The sequence below is a fragment of the Populus alba genome, chromosome 15 (genome assembly GCF_005239225.2).
Source record: "Populus alba chromosome 15, ASM523922v2, whole genome shotgun sequence".
NCBI lineage: Eukaryota > Viridiplantae > Streptophyta > Magnoliopsida > Malpighiales > Salicaceae > Populus > Populus alba.
The window spans coordinates 15,531,941-15,554,964 of NC_133298.1; the positions used below are offsets into that span (position 1 = coordinate 15,531,941).

At 32.7% G+C, this 23,024-nt stretch overlaps 3 protein-coding genes across 3 annotated transcripts; 2 read left to right on the forward strand and 1 right to left on the reverse strand.

Annotated features, from left to right (window-relative positions):
* The first annotated feature begins 1,617 nt into the window (after nucleotides 1-1,617).
* On the forward strand, nucleotides 1,618-8,905 carry LOC118057613 (uncharacterized). The gene is made up of 12 exons (XM_035070245.2): nucleotides 1,618-1,892; nucleotides 1,963-2,071; nucleotides 2,167-2,341; nucleotides 2,573-2,758; nucleotides 3,092-3,252; nucleotides 3,797-4,073; nucleotides 4,393-4,607; nucleotides 4,851-4,949; nucleotides 5,040-5,569; nucleotides 5,900-6,669; nucleotides 6,868-7,066; nucleotides 7,827-8,905. The coding sequence occupies exons 1-12, from the start codon at nucleotides 1,692-1,694 to the stop codon at nucleotides 7,983-7,985; spliced, it is 3,081 nt and encodes a 1,026-aa protein (XP_034926136.1). The 5' UTR covers nucleotides 1,618-1,691; the 3' UTR covers nucleotides 7,986-8,905.
* A 257-nt stretch (nucleotides 8,906-9,162) lies between these two features.
* On the reverse strand, nucleotides 9,163-12,091 carry LOC118057612 (probable ubiquitin-like-specific protease 2A). Its single transcript, XM_035070244.2, has 7 exons — nucleotides 11,831-12,091; nucleotides 10,368-10,620; nucleotides 10,116-10,283; nucleotides 9,897-10,028; nucleotides 9,733-9,814; nucleotides 9,536-9,646; nucleotides 9,163-9,445 (listed from the first exon to the last, which is right to left on the reverse strand). The coding sequence occupies exons 1-7, from the start codon at nucleotides 11,889-11,891 to the stop codon at nucleotides 9,374-9,376; spliced, it is 879 nt and encodes a 292-aa protein (XP_034926135.1). The 5' UTR covers nucleotides 11,892-12,091; the 3' UTR covers nucleotides 9,163-9,373.
* Nucleotides 12,092-16,802: 4,711 nt separating this feature from the next.
* On the forward strand, nucleotides 16,803-22,537 carry LOC118057610 (26S proteasome non-ATPase regulatory subunit 6 homolog). The gene is made up of 8 exons (XM_035070242.2): nucleotides 16,803-17,047; nucleotides 17,136-17,250; nucleotides 20,798-20,888; nucleotides 20,989-21,134; nucleotides 21,241-21,460; nucleotides 21,549-21,657; nucleotides 21,877-22,045; nucleotides 22,137-22,537. Exons 1-8 carry the CDS (start codon nucleotides 16,912-16,914, stop codon nucleotides 22,309-22,311), a joined length of 1,161 nt encoding a protein of 386 aa, XP_034926133.1. The 5' UTR covers nucleotides 16,803-16,911; the 3' UTR covers nucleotides 22,312-22,537.
* The last annotated feature ends 487 nt before the right edge of the window (nucleotides 22,538-23,024 follow it).

The window sequence follows — 23,024 nt, forward strand, 5'->3', positions numbered from 1 at the left end:
AAAGCCCTTTTTAAATAATTATGAAGTGTTAATTTAATGGTTAAGATATTGTTATATTCTTGTAAGGATAAAAATACAAATTTGATTATTAAAAAACATAATTATTAGAAAAGACAATCATAAACTTAAACGGGACTAGTCTTATTGTTTTAAAAAAGTATGATGATATTTAGGTAAAAAAAAAAAGCCCTTTTCAAATAATTTTAAGTAACCTGTGATGACCTGCGATGGCTGCATGACTGGAATTTGATCTGTGAATGTTATCCTTGGGCCCTTCTTCACTGCTTTTAGGAACTTATCCCCCTTATCGATACTATTTTTTATTTCTTTATTGAAAATTGATTCACGGATCATGATAAGATTTATATGAAAAACCATGCTTCTAATAGAAAAAATATTATTTTTATCAAAATAAATAAGTGAATAATGAAAAGGGAGTTTTGGCTAAAGGAATGCTCTCCTTTTTTCCTCTTAATTTAAAGCACTTGAATTTTTATGAATTTTTTAAAATTGATTTTAATTTTTTATTCAAAAAACCATGTCGTTGATAAAAAAAAAGTCGTGGCTTTGTCAAACAAAAAAAATACATAAATAAAAATAACATCTTGACTAAAGAAATATATATTTTTTACTCTATAATTTAAATCATTGTAAATGTTTCGAGGATTTTTTAAAATTACCATAAAATTAAATAAAATTTTACTTTGAAAATGGCCCCACGTAATCACGTAAACAAAAATACTTGAGCCATCAACCCCTGTTTTTATTATGTAACTTTTTTCACTTATATATATATATATATTTGGATTTTTTGCCTAATTCTGTTTTATATTTTTTAAATGAAATACTTATCATAGAAAAAAATTATTTTTATTGTTTCTATAATTATTAGAAAAGGTTTGGAGCACCTTATTATGCTAATGATCATTAAAATTTTCATTTTTAAAAACATAAAAAAAGATTTATAAATATAAAGAATTATACTTTCTACTCTTAATCTCATTCTAGTATAACCATGATGTATAATTTATAATAATGATAATATAAGAAAAAAATAGTTTCAAATCATAAATTATCTTACAAGCAAGAAAAAATGGAATTTAAAATAAATTATTATGAAAGGTGTTTTTTTTTAAGAAAAATATAAAATAAAAATCAATTAAATTTATACTTTCTTCAAAGATAAACTATAAAGGTAATTTTTCTTTTAGGAGTGAACTTACATGCACCTTTCCCAAAATTACTTTACAATAATGATACGACAAGAAAAAAATGTTTCATATTTAAAATAAGATGTTATTAAATATTATAATTGCTGGAAGATTCTTGCAAAGTTTTAAAGTAAATGATTGATTATATTATAGGAATTGTACTTATCACCTTCATTGAAAATTTTGGGCTATAAAAATTGGCTTAGGATACGTACCTTTATTTATTTTTTAATTAAATAATTTCTCAATAGCTAATAATTTAAACTAAATATGTATAAAAATGTAAAACATATTATTTATTTTTTGAAATCTTTTTATTATTTTTATTTTTTAAAAATGAAAAATACTTTGAAACTAGCTATCACTGATATGTTATAATAAAAAGTGCTTGGTAAGCGTGGCTGAATTAAATTGATATTTCCACTTCCACAGCGAGAAAGGATAGAGCGAGAGAGAGCTTGCAAAATTGCAGAAGTGAAGATGGAAGCGGAGGGAGATGCAAAGAGAAGGAGAGAAGTGGAGAGCGGGATTCTCGAGAAAGTTGGACAAATTATTTCAGAAATAAAATCTGCCAAGCACGTAGACCAGCTCATTTGCTCTCTCCACTCTCTCGCTCTCCTTCTCTTCCCTCTAGATTCATCCCTCATTTTACCTACTATTGATGAAAGTTTCAAAGAACAGGTTACTGTCCATTGATTTTCTCTTTTGTTTTTAACTTTATTTTATCAATAAATAAATATATTTTTTTCAGATTCTTAGTGCTAAAATTCCTTCAGCAAACGAGAGGAGCGAGTGGTGGCAAACATTTTACCGAGGCAGAGGAGCTGCGTTTCCGACATTAGCTAGGGTTTTATTACTTGGTAATTAATAATAAACAGTATTAATCTGGAACTTTCAACTAATTATTTGTGATTGCTGATGATGTTTGTACACTGCCGTTTGCATTTCGATGTAGATGTTGTGTCCGACTGGTTAGCTTGTTTTCCGGTTTCGGCGAAAAAGCATGTTTATGATGTTTTCTTTGTCAATGGATTCGCCACGGAGGTTGTTCAGACTTTAGTTCCTTACCTACAGTACAAGGGAAATGGAAGTGTTGTTGATGTTAACGCTGTTCAATCCAATACTGAAAGGTATAAATTTAGTTTGTGTGGAAGAATAATTGTTGATTTTATCCATTCAGGGATGATGATGATGCTTTGTGTTATTTTAAAAGCAATGCTGTGATGAATGCATTTAACTGATGATAATTGTGGTTTCATTTTCGTGGTTTTGTTTGTGCTATTGTACATTTGATTAGGTTTATGAAATATCGTTGAAAGATTTTATTCTACTTGTTGACATCTTTTTAACAATTCTGTCAGGTTACTTGTATTGTGCTTGCTTGAAAATGATGGCGTGCTACAAATTGCTAGAGAGTTCGGCAGTTCTCAACTTTATGAGGATTTTACAAATGTACAGCTCCAACCATTGGCGTCTAGGGTGGCTCAAATTGTTGCATCTATTCCTGACAAAGCACAACCAAGAGCCCCAACTTCACTTTCATCACAGTATCCTTGCTCTCTTATTTGGTAGTTACTTTGTGGATTTGAGTATTTGTGCATATGTTCGAGTATTAGTTCCCAAATCTTGGTAAGGATGACTAAGACACTAAGCCCCAGTTCCAATGCCCTTATTCTCTGATGTGATATTCGACATCACGCATGCTCATGTGTTCCATGGTTCCATGAATCCCTGTTTTAACTTTGATGTTGTATACTTGTTTTATCACTCTCTCTTTATTATTCTCTCATGGTTTGCAAATGTAATATCAATATTTGATCAGACAGCAACTTCTTCACCGAAACTCCAGTATATTGTTTTGCTTTACAAGAGTTATATAGTTCGTTCTTCAGGCAGATCACCTTTCAGCTTCTCCATGGAGCACAAGAGAGGGATAAGAATCTATCTGATGAAGAAGCTACCCCACATAATTTTGAACTGGATGGTATACTGCTATTTATTGGGGAAACATTTTCTCGTATTTGTCGACGTGGGGCTTCAGGTAATTGAAATATTTCTAGCACTACAGTTCCAAATTCATGTTTTTGCTAGATGTGAATGGTTAGCGTATAACTTCCCTTTAGAAGGAATCCTGTATTAAGTTATATTTAGCTTGCATCAAGTGAAATAGAAGCTGTCTACTATAAATCACAGAAAAAAAATTCTGAATGGAATTTTTTTATTTAACTGCAACTAATTCGAACATAAGTTCATATTTTACAGGGCTTAAAATGTGATCTACTTTCATTACCCAGTATCAGGCCCCTGGCAATGGTTACAAAGAATGTAATAGAGTCTGGCCCTGTGGTTGTTACATTCAATTTTCAAGCAGGCTCTACATTCTATCTCCCCTGATTTAATTTTGTTTGCACTTGATTAGGAGTCTTTGATGAACACATTGCCTACAAGATTCCTATTCAAGATTACTCTAACTTTATTAGGAGTTTCCTGTAGAAGTGGTTTATCACTAAGCCACTCTGAGATGTTTCATTGATAGGATTTTGTACTAGAATTGAAGCAACTGGAATTTATTGTCATGTTCGCAGATGTGCTACTAGGAGAATTAGTCTCTCATGTTCTTGGACACATCCGGAGCTTCTTATCATCAAGTATTGATTCAGTTATGGCAGATCTGCTTGAGTCAGATGCTGGATCTCAATTTTGGTTAAAGATAATGGGAGCAATTAAAGACCCCTATGCTGTTGAAAGAATCTCTGAGCAGCTCCTGCGTCAACTGTCAATTGAACATGCAACTGATACTGAAGCTTACTGGATTCTTTGGATATTGTTTAATCGGATCTTTAATAACCAGCCAGCTGTCAGGTCAGCAAACATGATTTATATTCCCCAATAAAAATGGAGATGATTCTGTTAGGGCTTTAGCCTCCACCCACACCACCTTCCCCCCAAAAAATTCTCTCTTTGGTTTCACGGATGACAATTAAGCTCTGATGATGTTATATTTCTACTGCTGAGCTCATTGTGAATCACCAATCATGTTCTGCACAGGAATTTAAAAAACAAACAAGAATGTTCTGGCATACAAGGACATTGAGACAAATTTAGAATGTTATGTTTATTGTTCTTATGGAACGGCTTTACGGTAATACTGGTTGTCATTTTTTGTTTATTATTTTTGCAGGTCCCTGTTTTTGGACAAATTTTTACTATGGAAAATATTTCCCTTCTGTTGCCTACGATGGATCATTCAATTTGCTGTTTTTGAATGTCCACCTGTCTCTAATTCACTTACTAAAGGGTGTGAAACCCGTGGTCTCTTAGACACAATGCAGCATCTGATGGCAGTATGGTCTAGACGGGAGTTCGTGCAATCAACCCCAATGGAGCAGCAAGCTTGTATCCTTTCTCACTTATTTCTAGAGTTATTCATAAAATTGATCTCTTTAACATAAAGTTGCGAAAGGTTACTTATTAATGAGAAGGATTCATTCATAAAGTCTTATACTACATAATGGGGTTTGATGCATAAAAAGAAACCCTGGATTGTTCAAGTGTGCACATCCCTGAGATATTAGGACCATGCTATTCATCTTATTAGTCTTCTTTGCAATTTTTGTTACCCTTCCATCTACAATACAGATGTAACTGCTGCTATAGGTCTTTGCATGGAGAGGATTTCTAAGGAGGAGCTAGACAATTCCAAGGATTTGATGCACTCAATTCTTCAAGGAGTTAGCTGTATATTTCTGTTCTGCTTCAATTTCCTAAGAATTCTGCAATGAGCCCTGCTATACTTTTTCCCTAATATCTAATCTTTATTGCTGTCAGTTAGACTAGAGAGCCCTACTTATTTGATTCGGAAAATGGCTAGCAATATTGCTTTGGTGTTCTCTCAAGTAATTGACCCCAAAAATCCTCTATACCTGGATGATAACTGCTCTGGGGAGACGATTGACTGGGAGTTTGGATTTACTAAACCTGACAAAGATACTCCGTCTAATCGTAATCACACAGAGAAGCACACTGATGAAACAAAAAGATTATCCACCTCACAGACAGAAAAGGACCTGGACTATTCTACAAATCAAGGAAGGGGCAAGAGTGAGAAAGCTGAAAGTAAGAAATTGTCTCAATTTAAGCTGCTTGATCCTGATGAGATTATCGATCTAGCTACTCTGAATTATGGATCAGCCTCTGATGAAGATGAGGATGAAGCTGCAAGTGAGAATTCTGATTCCTCCAGTGATTCATCTTTACAGCCATATGATTTGACAGATGATGACACAGACTTGAAGAGAAAACTTACACAGTTGGTTGATGTAGTTGGAGCCCTACGTAAATCTGATGACGCTGATGGGGTAAGTCAATGGAGTTCATTGGTTGATTTTACACCTTAGAGGTTCCACCAAGATTGATCTCCAATTAGTTACTCTTTATCCATAAGATTCACATGTCATGTGAGACGTGAGATCTCATTTGTGAAATTTGTCTATAAATGATCTGCTGTCATCTATTCTATGAAACTACGATTTTGAACTGTAATGATTTACTCTTTATCTATAGTTTTCCAAGGAACTGTAATGACATCTGTAATTAGTTTTCTGTGAGTCCCTTAAATCGTTTTATGAATAATTGATGGAAAATATTTTTTTTTTTCTTGTAGTTAGTGACCTTATTTTATGTTACAGGTAGAGCGGGCTCTTGATGTTGCTGAAAAGCTTGTGCGAGCATCACCTGATGAACTTACACACATAGCGGGGGATCTTGTTAGAACTCTTGTACAGGTTCGTTGCTCTGATTTGGCTGTAGAAGGTGAGGAAGAAACATCTGAAGAAAAAAGGCAGAGAGCCTTGGTTGCCTTGCTTGTCTCTTGTCCTTTCCAGTCTCTTGAAAGTCTAAACAAACTTCTATATTCACCCAATGTAGACACAAGCCAACGCATAATGATTCTTGATGTAATGACTGAAGCAGCTCAGGAGCTTGCAGATTCTAAGATTATGAAACCAAAACATCAATCAAGGGCCCTCATATCTACTATATCAGAGAGCCAAGCCTGGTTCTTACCTAGCAGCATGGGGCCTCTTGGAGCTGGTTTTTGGAAAGAGGTCTCAGAAACAGGAACCCTGCTGAACTATTCTAATCGATATGAGAGAGAACTTCCACTCAAACCAGGTCAGATCAGAAAAGGGAAGATTCGTAGATGGAGTGTCAGATCAGCAAACGCACCAGAAAATCAGTCGGGATGGACCCAAAATAAATTCCCTGTTTATTCAGCAGCGTTTATGCTTCCAGCGATGGAGGGTTTTGATAAGAAAAGGCATGGCGTGGACTTACTTGGTAGAGATTTTATTGTCCTGGGGAAACTCATCTACATGCTCGGTGTTTGTATGAGATGTGTTTCCATGCATCCTGAAGCATCTGCATTGGCTCCTTCTCTTCTAGATATGTTAAGATCCAGGTAATGAATAAAAACTAGTAATTGTGTTATTAAGTGATGGAAATGGCATCTTGGGATCAATGTTCGATAACCTGGTCCAAATTAAGTTTACGTGCATATTTAGTGGATTGTAGTTCACCTTACATCAGTTTGTTATGTGCTTGCTTAGAGGGGGATAACATATGTTATTGGCAAGTTAATGATGCATACTTTATGCAGAGAGATATGCCATCACAAAGAAGCTTATGTCAGAAGAGCTGTCCTTTTTGCTGCTTCAAGCGTGTTGGTGTCACTTAATCCATCTTTTGTTGCATCAACCCTAACCGAAGGAAATCTTGAAGTTTCCAAGGGGCTTGAGTGGGTTCGCACTTGGGCCCTTGATGTAGCTGAGTCGGATACAGATAGAGAGTGCTATACAGTAAGCAAGGAACTATGGTGCTCCATATGGGAATTTCCGTGTTGCTTTATTATTTTGATTGTTTATTATTATTATTATTATTATTATTATTGTATGAACTCTATCTAGACATTCATATCTAGAAGTTTCACGACTCTATGGGTCATCAATTCATATAGTTCCTAGCTCGCACTTATGTTCTTCTATGTGAATCTAATTATTTTCTTCCTCTTCAAATAATAACCATGTCCTAAACATACTGAATTCTTGAAAATATTAGCTGTCAAAAAAGGGTCATAGGTAATAAGGAACATTCCTCCATATGGGTTGAGCTTGACTATACTAGGATGATGCAAGAGCGAGCATAGTAATACTGAAAGAACTTTTGTCTACTGTAGAGAAATGCATGCTTTGCATAATCATTGTAGCATGTGTGCCATACTGAAAAGGCATGCTGTCTTGTTTCTTAATGGCAGCGATGTCTGGATATCAACGCGTGTAGTTTGTGCTTTTGTCGGTAATTGCATACACATACTGGATGGGATAATCTCTGACCCATTTTTTCCATACCTGCTTCAGTAGTTGTAATGTGTACTAGTTGAAAATTGCTCGCGAATAAGCACACTATTGAAATACTTGTAAGTTCATGCCATATGAAAAATGCTCTGGAATATGCATTTTGGCCTCTATTTTCATTTCATATTTGAAATACTTGATTTCGTTTCAGATTTCATGCAATCCGAATCATTTCTAAATCTAACACTGTTGAATTTTATCATAGATGGCTGTGTCATGCCTCCGAATGCATGCTGAGATGGCCCTGCAAGCTTCCAGGGTACTAGAGTCTGCAGAAAGTACATTGAAGCAAAAGAGCATCGGTGTTTCTTCCAACCTATCTATGGCGAAAATCAAAATCCCCTTCTCAAATGTAGAATACTAGATCTTTGATCTTTTTTAATTATACACCATTTTTGTACAGTTTCTAGGTTGATTATATGTTCTTTGTAAAACCATCACTTGTTTCTCGGAGTAGAAATAGGACAGAGATCAATAACGAACACACACACGGTGTACTTGTCTAATTTCTCCGAGGCATTTTGTGAAATCCCATGCCAACCAGGCTGCTGGTTTTTTGAAACCAGGCAGCTCAGATTAGAGTAATACAGTAAAAAACAATCATGTAGAGTTTAGTGTTCAATGCTGGAACCTTGTTTCCGTAGTATTAACCGTCTGTTTGAACGGTGCATGAAAATGTGGTGCAAACTATTGTTTTTAAGTTTTGAATTTTTTTTTTGTTAAAAATTATTTTCCTCTTATGTGTGTGTGTGTGTGTGTGTGTTAATTTAATGTGTTTTTAAATAAAAAATATTTGAAATCACTGCTAGGACTCTATCTGGCACCGAGCTCCATGATCCATGGTCTGAATGGATTCACTATAGGTAGTGCAAAGCTTTTCTGCAAGTGATGTTAGATCAATTTAGGTTTCTTCTCTCAAAACTACGCGTTATGTTTCAGATGGCCTGGATGGGAAAATTAATTATGCGTGCGGGAACACCTTGATTGAATTAGAATTTTGAACCAGTTCTTAGTTTTTTACTGCTTTGAAATTAGAATGGATAAGTGATGACTTCTGTATTTGTTGTTTTCTTGTAAATGGCCTTCTTAAATTTGTTTTCACCGCAGAAAATATTAAATTGATATTTTTTCAAGTCAACACAAAAACAAACTGTGTGAAGTGATAGAATAACATAAAAACCTAAAGAATTGTCTGAAATATTCAAAACCAAATTGATAAAACTTAAAGGTCTGGGACTTAAATTGAGAATGTGCATATATTGGTCAGGGACTGCATTGAGGTCCTCCCCCCCCCCCCCCAAAAAAAAAAAAAAAAAAAAAAATAGAAGGAAAAGGGAGGAGGAAATCTCACAGCCTAAAGAGATAATAGCGCTTGTCTTATCTTAACATTTCTTTTGTTTTTGCTTCATGATCATGCTCATTGACACTTGTGTCGAGATGTAGAAGCTTGGAACTGTGGAATCTCTTATATCTGGCTTTTGGATTCTAGCCTTGTTTGGTGTTTAGACGAGTTATGCTGTTTGTGGACCTTCAGTGTAATGTGAGATAAAACAGTTAATTTATAGAATGAAAAGTCTGGTGTTTATAATACCTAATTAGACAAGGTTGCTCAAAAGGTTGGAAGGAAAGAGAATGACTGGGAACCAGCACTCACAATCAGATTGCCAAAATGCCAGCAAGGTCCCTTGAAAGTGGGCAAACTACCATGCATCACACCTCAAAAATATTCACATCCCGTAAAAATTGATGAGATTACATTTCAATTGGTTCCAGTTTCTCAAAAAAGGCCTCCAAGCATCCAGGACTGAACCAGTTTTGTTTCATCTGCATTGCATCAAAGAAAGGGTATCCCAATCCATTAATGTGTTATACAGATTATGCTTCCGGAAACACGATGCAACGGCAAGAACTTACAAAGTAAGGGTAGTCATCCATGCAGAAATTCTCCGGAGCGCCCCGAACAAACAAATTTATATAGTACAGAACATAATTGCCACATTCCTCACCACCTCTTTGTTGTGGCACCTGGAAAGATTTCGGCAAGGAAGGTTTAATTTAAGGGAACATCCTCAGATTCTAGATGCAGAAAGTGATGGACGGATTATGGTCACCTTCGGCACCAACAATGGAATTTTAGAAATAAGCTCCTTATTTTCAGCCCTGCCTTCTGATTTATAGATATCCAATACAAACCTGAAAAAAAAGCACCCATCTTAATTACCCCATTAGAAATATTTACTTGAAAAAAAAATTCAATTGCAGAAGGATCTCGTACTTTCGTATATCTGGTTCTAGGCACCTGGGTCCTGCCTTTTCAAGTGAATCCAGCAACAGCATGCACGGTGTCCTGAGTTTTGACTGGAGACTCTCACCAAGGTGACAGAAGATCAAAAGGCTCCAATGACTCCTGGAAAGAAAGAAAAATCCAAAAGTTTGAAAATTATGCATTCACAATAGAATAGACATCAAGTAGCTTTGTTACGCAGAGTCTTACCAGTGGACGATGGGAACAAGAACATATTTCTTTGAAAAAATTTGCTTCTTCTTGATCCATGTCAGGACCTTTCCTTTAAAGGATGCTTTAGTGTACAGGTTAAACCATAAGCAATCAAAGTAAGTAATGAAAGTCCTCTTATCTTCTGAGAAGTTCCTCCACATGTGTCTGCATTTATTCAGACATATTTTCAGACACGGGCGACATATCAAGCAATTTAAGGCTTGTATAGTTCTAGGGGTGACTGCTTACTCGAAGTAGCAGTCAAATGCTCCGCTATCTAGCTTTATCTTTTCTCTTATCTCTTTAACAATTGCTTTCTTGCACTTAATTTTCCTCTTTGATCGGGCACTGCAAGGGAATGTGCCCAAAAAACACTGAGATGTTAACTTGAAGCTCCTTAATTCTTCAGCTTCTTGTTTAGTTATTTTCTTTCCACGAGCATACATGTGTGCTAGCATATGTATCCAACATGAACGATGTTTCGCCATCCGCTCATAAGTCTCTGCCAAAGCATGATAAGAGCTCAAATTCAACTAAACAATACCTCAGTCTTGAACCAGCTGGGAACATTTAAGTAAATCTCTTCCATAAAATTTCTCCTTTCAGCACCCAATATAGGCTGTTCCACTAGATGCTTTCAATTATTTAAACTACCAAACATATATCTAATATCGTAAATGAACAATCACAGCCCTAGAGAAACAAGTCAAACAACAATCCAGACACACTATTAAGCTTCCTGACTAATTATTTATTTTTGACAATCACTTTTAATCTTTTCATTGGTAATTCTAACACTTGTACATTGTGTTACCTAAAAGAAATTCCCTCTATGAATATTTTGATAGGATCCAACAAGTATTATTTACCCAAGGGAAAAGAATGACATATAACTGTTAATTAAGAGTCTTTTGGCATGACTTTTGAATTATAATTTTGAATTTGTGTCATGATCCAAGAATTGTTTCCATAAACAACTTAAAGCAAAAATGAGTTAAAATGACTTTAAATTAGAAGTATGTTTGGTAAAAATGACTTCAAACAATTTTTTTGAAGAGGGAATATAGTATTAAGCTAAAAGTTAAAAATTTAAACTTTTGATTAAATCAAAATTTTTGAATTTATTACAATTTTTTTTATTTAAGTTAAAAAATATTTCTAACCAAGCATACTTATGACTATTATTTTAGTTAACAGTTAAAAAAAAAAATCAACTTAAATTAATTACAAAAGTCGTACCAAACATAACCTGAATACATCATGGAGCAAGTTAACATGGATCAAAATACTACCAGTCAATAAGATTAGACAACAATTGGAATTTATGAGACCAAAGAGTCCAAGAAGATCATAACGATAAGAAAGACGAAACTTATCCAAGTAAAACCATTCAAGATTATTCATCAAGAAATGAATAGAAACCTAGACAACAATCACTTTCTCTATACTAGAACTCGACAAAGAAAGCGAAATGGAAAATGGTTTCAAGTTTTTAAGGAAAGCATTGATCAATTGAATGACAATTGTACTTAGGTTGGGTTACCACTGAGAAAAATTCCACTATTAAATGATTAAGCTCACAAACAACACCAGAACACTTCGACTTCTCTGATCTTTTTTCGAGTATCAAAGACAAAAATTAACAACATTGGTTATTTCCAATACATGAGAAGGGTTTTCAAAAGAGGAGACAAAATCGATTATGTTTTTACCTGAAATGGGAGATTTGGTGTCAGCAGAACTTATTCCATCTTCACGTTTTCTCTTTGCCATTGTTGTTCCTGGAAAAAGAAAATAAATGAAGTTTCTCTCTTTGGAGCTTCTATTCAAATGGTCATGCAGCGTTACTGTCCGTAGGTGGATAGTTTCTTTTCCTTCTGACGCAGGAAAATAGAAGAAGAAGAAGAAGAAGTGAGAGGGAAAGAGAAAGACACGTGTTTGCAAAGATGCAATCTTTTTTTTAATCCATAATTTCATATTTAATAGTCTAAAACAAACCCTAAATATTTTCAATGCCCTTTGCACTTGTACTTGTATAGCGAAGGTATCCTAATATCTCTAGTGTGTGTTAGAATCAAAAGTGTTAAAAAGTATAGGTTGAATCGAGTGATCGTAATTACCAAATTAGGAATCAATGAATCTTGCAAACCCTAGTAAAAACTAATTCATCCAAAATAACATTAATATATATTAATAATGATAGGATTAATGACTCAACGAGGATCATTATATTACTCATGATAGAATTAATATACAATTATTTTTTATTTTAAAATAGAGTTAATATCAAAATTAAGTAATGAATAATATAAATATTTGATCCAACTCTTTTTAATATTTTGAATGGTTTGTGCCATGCTACAATTTTTTATTGGTTTTAGGATATCGTTTAAGACTCTAACATTAAATGCATTGTGATGTTTATATAAATCAACCAAAGTTATATTGGGCATTATTTACTTCAATTTATTTTGTAATCCCAAAATGCAAATCATGAATTCAATGTGTAAAATACCGAGCTAACTCATGTATTTTTTCTATTTCTTATTGTTGTTTTTTCTCCATGAGAGAGAGACAATGATGTTCGATTATTGGTTTATATCAATTTTAGGTGGGTTTGAAGCATTAGTGAATTGAGTTTTATAATTTATTTTAATTTATTTTTTATAGAGTTATCTCGATCTCATAACCTATATTTGATAAGTTAACATGGGTTGACTCAATTTATTTTTTTGTTGAATTTTATTTTCAATTTCATCCTTCAACATTTGATTGATTGAAACTTGATTTAATTAATTAATTTATTTGCTTTTTATAAGATTATCAGGATCTCGTAACTTGGGCATCAAATTTGGTAGGTTAACTTGAGTTGATCTAGTATATTTTTATTTAAATGTTTTTTAAAAATAGTCATCACCGAGTCAAACTACATTTTTTTCGGTCATCCTGGTTGTGTTTTGAACCTGCAAAGTCGATCAGGTCGCACTAGGTTAATCTTCATGTAGTTAAAAAAAACTTTTATGCTATAAAACATATTAACAACACTTGAATATTTTTTACATCTAAAATAAAATTTGATTTGACCTACAATGTAGCGCTTACAATAATCAAACATAGGAAATTTATGATGAACATGCATAAGATGGTTATTGTTGAAATTTTTATCATCATTAGGTTACCTTATTTGAAAAATATTTATAGACTCAATTGTATTAGAAATGTTGGTCATCTAAACTTGCTTAGGTAGTAGAAGCTTTTGAATAGTTCTAAAAGCATTATTTAAGGTCAAGTCTGTGATAGATATAAACCCAGAATTTAGACAATGATTATTATGCAAATGTATGAAACACTAACTTGAGGATATAATTAAGATCATAATAATTTTTGCAAGTAAAACCTAATAACAAAATAAAACCAATTCTATTTTTTTTTTTTTTAAAAAAAAAGATTAATCAATAACAAAATAGACCATGAAGATTATAAGTACTTAATGTTTAACATTTAAAGTGTAAATGATTAATTAAGCAAAAAGTCAAAATTTCTTACAAGTTTAGACAAGCTTCATAATTAATAATAATAAAAAAAACCAATTATTAAATATGAATGATAAAGTTGGGTGATGGAAAAAAAAAACAACGAAGCAAGAAGAAATGTAAGATTTTAAAAAAAACCATCTATGTAAAAAAGTAATATTAATTGATAATATTGTATAACAAGTGCAATACTAGAAAAATAAAAATCAACTAATCAAATTTATCCGAGCAATTTATCATTTAAAATGCTTAAGGTGAAAATGAGACCATGGAGAATGAAATTTAGGCTATTCATTACTATTGTTATTTTATTATTATTGGTATTGTTGTGTTTGTTGTTTTAGCTATTATCGTCAATGTTATTTTTTAAGTTGTTATTCACTTCTTCTAATTTTTAATTTTGCTATATTTTACTATTATTTTTCTAGGAAAGAGAGACAATAATGTTCAATTATTAGTATAGATTAATTTTAGGTGGGTTTGAAGCATGCATGAATTAAGTTTTATAATTTATTTTAACTTGTTTTTTTAAAAGTTATCTTGATCCCATAACTCAGTTTGATAAGTTAACACGGGTTGACTTAACTTATTTTTTTAGTTGAATTTTGTTTTAAATTTCATATTTCAACATTGAGAATCAAGTTTTTTTTTTTTATTTGCTTTTTATAGAGTTAATCAAAATCTTATAACCTGGACATCAAATTTGACAAGTTAACTCGAGTTAATCCAATATGTTTTCATTTAAATATTTTTTTTAAAAGACATCATCATTGAGTTGAGCTACATTTTTATCAGTACTCCAAGGTTGTTTTTTGACCTGCAAAGTCAATTAGTCACATTAGATCAATCTCCATTTAGTTAAGAAAAAACTTTTAACTAAAAAAACACATTAACAATATTTAAATATATTTTTTTATGTTCCAAAATAAAATTTAATTTGACCACAAGGTAGAGTGATCTAGTATATAGGTAATCCATTATGTGACTATTCAGGTGCAAGGAACCTCGCTAATGAGATATGACAAAAATCAAACTAATATGAGGTGATCTAGACCCAACTAGATTATTGTTCACATTATACTTTGGGTCAAATTTTTTTTTTTAATGTAAAAAAATATCTAAGTAATGTTTTTTTTAGTAGAAAATTTTATTAAATCATGTTGGAATTGATCTGATGTGACCCGATCAACTTGACAAGTCTAAAGATAACTTAGATGATTAATAAAAATATAATCTGACTCAAAATAAATATTTAATATGAGATTATATATATATATATATATATATATATATATATATTCAAGACAATAACATATTGGATCTATTCAGATCAACCTAAGTCAATAAACCAATTCTCATGTTGGATTATAAAATCATGATAACCTTATAAAAATCAAATAAAAACAAATCATGAACTGTAAATTCTAATAAACCTAAAGTTAAATAATTAAACTGAAAAAAATAAATTAAAAGGAAAAAAACAATAAAAAAATGATATTAGTCAACCTGGGTTAACCTGTCAAACTTATGGCCCGGGTTATAAGATTATGATAAACCAATAGAAAACAAATTGTAACAAATTGTTAAGTTAGATTCTCAATCAACCCAGTGCTAAAAAATAAAATTGAAAAAAAAAATTGATTAAAAAAAGAACACAAAAAACAACTTGAGTCAACTCAATTAACTTGCTTAATCCATGACTTGTGTCATAAAATGAGAATAATATCATAAAAAAATTAAACAAATTAAAAATCTAATTCTTCAATCAACCTAATATTAAAGGATAAAATTGAAAAAAAAAACTCGAGCTATTACACATCAAACTTGCGATCCGGGTCATAAAGACTAGAATAACCTTCATAAAAAGTAAATTGAAAAAAAAATAATGATGCCCAATCCTAATAAACTCAATGTTAAGGGATATAATTGAAAAAAAACCCAAAAAATAATAAAAAAATTATTTAAGTAAATAGTATTTTGTGAGGAGATATACAATAAATTTCCCTCCCTTTTTAGTATTTCTTTGTTAAATAATTGTTAATTAATAAATTTCTAAATCCACCTCGACAAATTAAGACATCACTGTTTTTTTTAATATATTAATTTTATTTTAACTATAACATTAAAATTTTACATTCAATACTTTTTTTTTCACATACTCTTTTAGATATCAACTTAATTAATTATCCCACATTATGCCTTGCTTCTGATTTTTTTTTTAATATAACAAAAAAATATTTAAATTATAGAAAATTATTTGGTTTTGTTATTAAAGTTGACCTAACAGATCAACTTTGAAATCTTTTAATCTAATTTTTTTATGAAAATGTCATTTAAAATTAAATTATGAAGAAATTATCTCGATGTGAACCAATTAACTTGGCTGGTACAAAGGTGATTCAACAAACTGATAAAAAAAACCTTCTTTCAGCTTTTTTATTATTATTTCAAGCTTTTTATTCTTGGTAGCTAAAAAAACACTTAAATAATACAATACAACAAAAATAAAGATTTATTGTATGCTTTATATCAAAATTTGGATTCGCAGGGCGTTTGGCGTTGTGTTTGAAAAGGCTTTTAAAAAAAAATTGATTTTTTTTGTTTTAAATTAATATTTTTTTGATATGTTGATTTTAAAAATAAAAAATAAAAAAATATTATTAACATATTTTTTTGAATAAAAAATATTTTAAAAAATAACCATAACTATACTCTCAAACACGCTCACTTAATAACCCACTTAATAACGCTTCTGAATGCATCCATTATTACCTTCTTTCTGTTTTTTTTCAAAAAAATAATATGTAATTGTAATGTAAGTGTTAATCTAGTGAATGTTTGACAATATTTTATTAGGAGTTTTTAAAATTTTATTTTAAAAAAATTATTAGCATTTATTTTAGATTTTTAATATATTAATATCAATTTATTTTAAAAAAATAAAAAATATTATTTTAATATATTTTAAAAAACACTCTTTAATTAATAACAAGTTTTCACACACCAGCGAGACAAATTTCATGCTTCTATTCAACAAAAATAAAAATAAAATGTAAAGAGCCATGGTCCCACGTATCTCCATCAGGACCATTGTTACAATATGCTCCAAGTAGCACCCAATCATACCCCTTTATTTTACAAATGGAAAATTCTCAATTTTATTTCCTATTTCTCGCTTTCTCCTTTCTCAAACAAACCCTTCCTTTCGTGTAAAATCTCTAGAAACCCAACTCACCGATTCACGACCGATCCAACTCACAATGGAAAACCAAGGGGAAACTCAGCAACCGCATCTCGTCCTCTCTCACAAGCTATTCCTCTTGACTCACCCCGACGTCCAAGACATCGAGAAGGTCCGCTTGAAGGAGGAGGTTTTGACCACTATCAAGTCCGACGGTAATTAGTTTCCGAGTCTCAGATCAGTGATTAATTACTGTGCTGAATATAACCTAAATCGTTTAATTTCTTGTTTTTTGTTTTGTAGATATGGTTCCGTTGTATGAAACCCTAGTGGCGGAGTCATTGCTGGAGAAAGATCAGAGTCTTTTGGATTCGATGCGAGCTAAGAATGAAGACGAGCTTAAGAAGCTCGATGAGAAGTGAGTTTTAAGGGTTTTATTTTTTTTGGACCTGTTTCTAGCTTTATATAGGTTCAATATATTTTAATTTTGAATCCTAGTAGTTCAGTGTGCTCTTTCTTAATTATTTGGATTAAGGTGAAATCAGTGGAGCTCATTATTAAATAGAAAAAATCTGGGAACCAACTTAACAAGATTAAATGTTTTTTTTTTTTTTTGTGGTGCTAAACTATTATTTTTTTTATTCATTAGTATCAATTATTTAAAATTTGTTCTCTTATTGAACTGTTGATTGATGTGGAGATCGAAGTGAGGTATATTCTTGTGTTTTTCTTTTGAATATGAGTAAAAATGAGTATATAGGGAAACATGAATCTGCATTGTAACATGGATGTTCTATGATTATGTCCTGTTTTGATTTCATGTTTCCTTCTTTTTTGTTGAATCATTTTTGGGGCTTATCAAACTACTGATATCACTAGCTAGTATTGTTCTTAGGTTTAGGAAACATTTACAATTGAGGAGTACGTGATGTTGCTGGAAGTTGCTAGCTTAAGAAAAGTAATTGGTTTTAGATTTCTGTATTTGTAGCAATAATGTTGTTTAAAAGTTTGGTTGGGGTGGATTGGCTGGCTTGTTGTGAAAGGGTTAATGAAAGAGGCGTGCAAAAATGGCGGAGCATATATGTGGGAGTTTTGGTGAGAGTGGGTTGAAAATTCAAGAGGTTAGATAAACTCTTGTAGATATTGGGAACTTGTTGCTGTGATGGGATTTGTTGGTTCAAAGTCTTCTGATTGTTTTATGTTAATATTTGCACTGTACATCTCAGTTTGTGATTAAATGATGTATGCCCAACCAAGGGGAAAATAAACTTGATTTTGAGATTTAGAAGATGCTTTAAAGGGAGCCATATCAATGATTACGTGAGTCCCTTTAACCATTAAGAAGGTATGCCTTTTATTGTAAGAGGTTGACTTAGGCTTAGACATGCATAGGATGTAGCTCTCAGCCTGATTGTGCATAGCAAGGGATGCCAGATGAAAAAAAAAAAGGAAGGAATGAAATGAACAAGCAGATAAACAAATAAAATATTTATAAATGTTTTTGGTTTGGGATTTAGAAAATCTTTTTGAGGTAAGCATGTCACCTGTTGTGTGTTGTGAGTTCATTAAATACATGTTTCTCCTGGAAAATTTATTTATTCAAACAATGCGAAATTAGATTTATGCTTATTTTGCAAGAATTTCTTTTTAACTTCTATTCCACTCTTGGTATGGGGTTTCTAAGTAGATGTAGGAATGTTATGCTTTCTTAATTGCTTAAACCAGAAGCAAGTTTATAAACACATATGCGCTCCCTTTTGTCTACTACTAGTTTGGCAGCTGAATACATCTTTGTATATGCGAGGAATAAACATGACATGGTTTAAATACTAGCTTGGGGATGACAAATTTAAATATAATTCTGACTATTTCAGACTGGCTCAAAATTGGTGGATTTTTTTTATTAAATCAAAACACAGGGAATTGAATGAATACGAATAGTTGTTTTTTGGCTCAACTATCTAACTTTTTTCCCCCAACTAATTTAGATTTTGGTCCCTAATTTGACTGTTGATGGACATGGAGATTAAAGTAAACTGTATTTTTCTCTGAAATGATGAATATGAGCAGAAATGGATATGGGAAAACTTGAATTTGAATTCTAATATGTTTTTCTTAATTTTCCTAGTTATATTATGCATTTATAATTTGTGTTCATTACAACACCTATCACCTGTTACAGTTTTTTCTTAATTTAGCATGTGTTTCACAGTCGAGGAGAATATATATGTAACTTTAATTTGGTGAGCTGAAGAAGAGTTAATTACTCTTGATTTGGTGGGTGCATTTGGGATGTAAATGTACTGTTTTCAAAAGCTTGGTCTGAATGAATTGGGTGCCTTATCATGGATGGGCTTATGAAATAGGTGTGAAAATTGGAGTTTGGAAAGGATTTGGCATCTTTAGCATGCAATTTTGCTGAGGGATAAAAATCCAAGAGGTGAAACTAAAGATAGGATTGCAACTTGATGATGTGATGGGATTAGTTGATTGTTTTTGTATTTTATATGTTTGTTGTGCAACTTAATTAGGTTTGAAGTTGGTTAGGATGTAATCACTTGATTTAGTGTGCATAATTTGCTTATCTTTCTGCTCAAGTAAATCATGTCTAGAAACTTGAAAGGGGAAAATAGACTTGAGGATTAGATTTTGAAGTTGCTCTTAAGGGAATCATGATTGTGAGAGATCCTGCAGCCAATGGAGGCATGCTTTATGAGGTTTACTTTGATTTAGAGTTGATTAAGATTGTAAGTTCTCAGCTTTATTTTTATTTTTTATTTATTTTTATCTTGAGCTGACTCAACTTGATTGTGCGTGTATATTTCTGTTTATCACAGATGAAATGATGAGAAAAAAATATATGGAATACTACATGTATTTGAAAAGTAATGGAGTTTGATTATTTGAACATGGTCTAGAGATGAAGGCAAAAATGATTGTAAGGTAGCTACAACCTTGGGCTCCTCCACTACTTGTAAGCTTATGGTTTCATATTCTATTACGACGGGTAGTGGGGTCTTGAGCTAAGCCTTGGAAATCTTAATGCCATAATGCCTTTCAAATCTTCCTAGCCATTAGCTTACTTGACGCGGCACATAGTGTGGATAAAAACTAGGGTTCTTAAGCTCTAAGGTTACAATCCTAACATGATATAGGAATAGAGAAAATCTCTGATATTTTATAAAAAGTATGAATAATCTGAATCTGAATGTTCTCAAAATAAACTAGACATCCCTATTTATATTAGTTTAAGACCTAAAATCTTTTATAAGAAAAGCATTTCTTATTAAAACTTACTAAACTTACATAATCCATCTAGCATTATGATTCCTAGCTAGAAATATATTAATTAAATTAAAAGTCTTAATCTAAATAAGACTTGGAAGTCACTGTGCGGGATTGTCTTTATTTATTGCCTTCCCAATCTATGATCAACATGAAAATTTTTCCTAGTAGAAAACAGGGCTTTCAGAATCTTCTGCTCGATTCAATGGCTGAATTAAAAATTATGCTTGATTTACCAAACTGCATCTTAGACTTTTCTTAGACTCTAAACCTAAAAATCTTTTGATGAAATAATGCAATAAACACTATTAGGCCAATAATATTGAAGAATGTCCCCACATCACTGCTAAAGTGTCGGTTAGGATTTAGAAGATGCTTCTGAAGAGGTCATTATTGTCTTCTGTCTGTTAATTAGATACGGTAAAGTTTTGAAATATTTATTTAGTCAAATGATCAATTGCTTTAGTGCTGGTGATGGATCTTATTACAGAAGGATTTGGGACCTTTTCTGTAGAATCTAAGCCTTAGAGTCTCAAAGATGGGACACCCTCATGGTTCAGTTGGTCAGGTTGAACTACAAGTACTGTCTTCTACTTTATGTAGGTTATTAAGATTTGAAATGTGTAGAGTGCTTGGTTACTGGTTTTCTTCTAATATGGTCAGTTCTGGTTGTTTTATAGGATTGCTGACGCTGAAGAAAATTTAGGTGAAAGTGAAGTTCGGGAAGCTCATTTAGCTAAATCCTTGTTCTACATTCGGATTGGTGACAAGGTGATTAATGGTTATTTCTTATGATATTGTAATGGTTGTTTGCTTCATATATTTCCTTTTTGGTGATATCTTACTCACACACTATCCCCCTTTGAACCAGGAGAAAGCATTGGAACAACTCAAGGTGACAGAAGGCAAAACAGTTGCCGTTGGGCAAAGGATGGACTTGGTGTTCTATACTTTACAGCTTGCATTTTTCTACATGGATTTTGATCTCATTTCCAAGAGCATTGACAAAGCAAAGAAGTAAGTAAAGACACAAATTCTTTAATTGCATTTTGCTTTGATTCTGCTTTCTCAAAATCATTGAAGATGTGTTTTTCATTTACAAGTGCTTGTGTTTTAATGGCAGCTTGTTTGAAGAGGGAGGTGACTGGGAAAGGAAGAACCGCTTAAAGGTTTATGAAGGCTTGTATTGCATGTCCTCTCGAAATTTCAAGAAGGCAGCTGACTTATTTTTAGATTCTATCTCAACCTTCACTACATATGAACTTTTCCCGTATGATACCTTCATATTTTATACTGTCCTTACAAGCATCATATCACTGGATAGAGTTTCTTTGAAGCAAAAGGTATCTATGGTTATGATTTGGTTTTCTGTCGTATAATTTCCTATCTGATCATGCCTCAGCGTCCCTAATTCTATTTGAAATTTGGCAGGTGGTAGATGCTCCTGAGATCTTGACAGTGATTGGGAAAATCCCATATCTTTCAGAGTTTTTGAACTCTTTGTATGATTGTCAATATAAATCATTTTTCTCAGCATTTGGTAAGTAGATATCCGCATGCATCACAACATGTATGAATATATTTTACACAATTCTTGTTTCTGTCACTGTCTCTCCCTCTGCAAATATGTCTATCATGTAGCCTCCCCCCCCCCCCCCCATTATGTCATATGAGGTAAGAGTGTCCCCCGGTAATGGAAACAGTCTGTCCCTTGGTAATGGAAACAGTTTTATTCCTTTTTCTTCAATTTTATTTGCAGCTGGCCTGACTGAGCAAATTAAACTGGACCGTTATTTGCATCCACACTTCCGATATTACATGAGGGAGGTCAGAACTGTTGTCTATTCCCAGTTCTTGGAATCCTACAAGAGTGTTACCATTGAAGCAATGGCTAAGGCTTTTGGGGTGACAGTGGATTTTATTGATCTGTGAGTGGCTGATTTTCATGCTCCTTAACTAGAGTTTTCCAGTTGTGTTACATGGAAGTTTGTATTGAATTAAACTTTTCTGTGCCTGCAGGGAACTATCACGTTTCATTGCAGCAGGGAAGCTTCACTGCAAGATTGACAAGGTTGCAGGTGTTCTTGAAACCAACCGCCCTGATGCAAAGAACGCTCTCTACCAAGCAACTATCAAGCAAGGAGACTTCTTATTAAACCGGATCCAGAAGCTGTCTCGCGTGATTGATCTTTGAAGTAGGTAGACATTTTGTTGTGATTCAGAAATGATTCCAAAACTTGAGAATCCCAGAGAAAGATGGAGCATGTTGATTTTTTTTTTTCATCATTTGATCAATGTGATACTAGTTAAAATGCTCTTTATTTGTTTATTTGCCCAGGTATTGTTAAGAATCCGAGCATACCGATCACGGTTGTCAGTTTTTAGTTTCTGAATTGAATTCCTTTTCAGATGCTTATTTTGACCGTCGGAGTTATCAATCCAAGCGGCCTGAGCTGCCGCCTCCTCTAAATAATGAATACCGGCGAATCTTTTTCCAAAGTGGGCCTATGAGTAGCTTGGCATGAAAGTTGATGGTCATTGTCAATGGAACATGATTCCATCGATGAAGACACTTGAATAGGGCGCTACTGTTTTTGTGTCCAAGTCATTGAGTGAGCAGTTTTCTTTGGCGTATGGACCTAAACTTGAGGGTAAATCACGCTTCTTATTGCTTGCAAAAGGATGAGTGTCGGGAGATACGTTTCTTTAAGAACACTCATCACTCAACTTCACCAGCATGCATTGGTTTTGGAAGGGTTAGACGGTAATTATCGGTCCTCTCTCGCTGCTCGCTCAATAAAGAAAGTGGTTGGATCACTTTCAAACATGAAGCTTCATGTTTTACGATGTTCCGACTGGTCGCCACTTCTCCATTATGGATGTAAGCTTTGGCTTTCGATCTCTTGG

What these genes read in the sequence shown, in the direction of transcription:
- LOC118057612 (XM_035070244.2), bottom strand. Translation starts at nt 11,891, where the DNA reads ATGGCAAAGAGAAAACGTGAAGATGGAATAAGTTCTGCTGACACCAAA. An exon ending in CACCAAATCTCCCATTTCAG is followed by an intron (nt 10,621 to 11,830) that starts GTAAAAACATAA and finishes ATGCTTTGGCAG; the next exon opens with AGACTTATGAGCGGATGGCG. An exon ending in CTTGTTCCCATCGTCCACTG is followed by an intron (nt 10,029 to 10,115) that starts GTAAGACTCTGC and finishes CTTTCTTTCCAG; the next exon opens with GAGTCATTGGAGCCTTTTGA.
- LOC118057613 (XM_035070245.2), top strand. Translation starts at nt 1,692, where the DNA reads ATGGAAGCGGAGGGAGATGCAAAGAGAAGGAGAGAAGTGGAGAGCGGG. An exon ending in GTTCAATCCAATACTGAAAG is followed by an intron (nt 2,342 to 2,572) that starts GTATAAATTTAG and finishes CAATTCTGTCAG; the next exon opens with GTTACTTGTATTGTGCTTGC. An exon ending in CCAACTTCACTTTCATCACA is followed by an intron (nt 2,759 to 3,091) that starts GTATCCTTGCTC and finishes AGAGTTATATAG; the next exon opens with TTCGTTCTTCAGGCAGATCA.
- LOC118057610 (XM_035070242.2), top strand. Translation starts at nt 16,912, where the DNA reads ATGGAAAACCAAGGGGAAACTCAGCAACCGCATCTCGTCCTCTCTCAC. An exon ending in AGCATTGACAAAGCAAAGAA is followed by an intron (nt 21,135 to 21,240) that starts GTAAGTAAAGAC and finishes TTTTAATGGCAG; the next exon opens with CTTGTTTGAAGAGGGAGGTG. An exon ending in GAGTTTCTTTGAAGCAAAAG is followed by an intron (nt 21,461 to 21,548) that starts GTATCTATGGTT and finishes GAAATTTGGCAG; the next exon opens with GTGGTAGATGCTCCTGAGAT.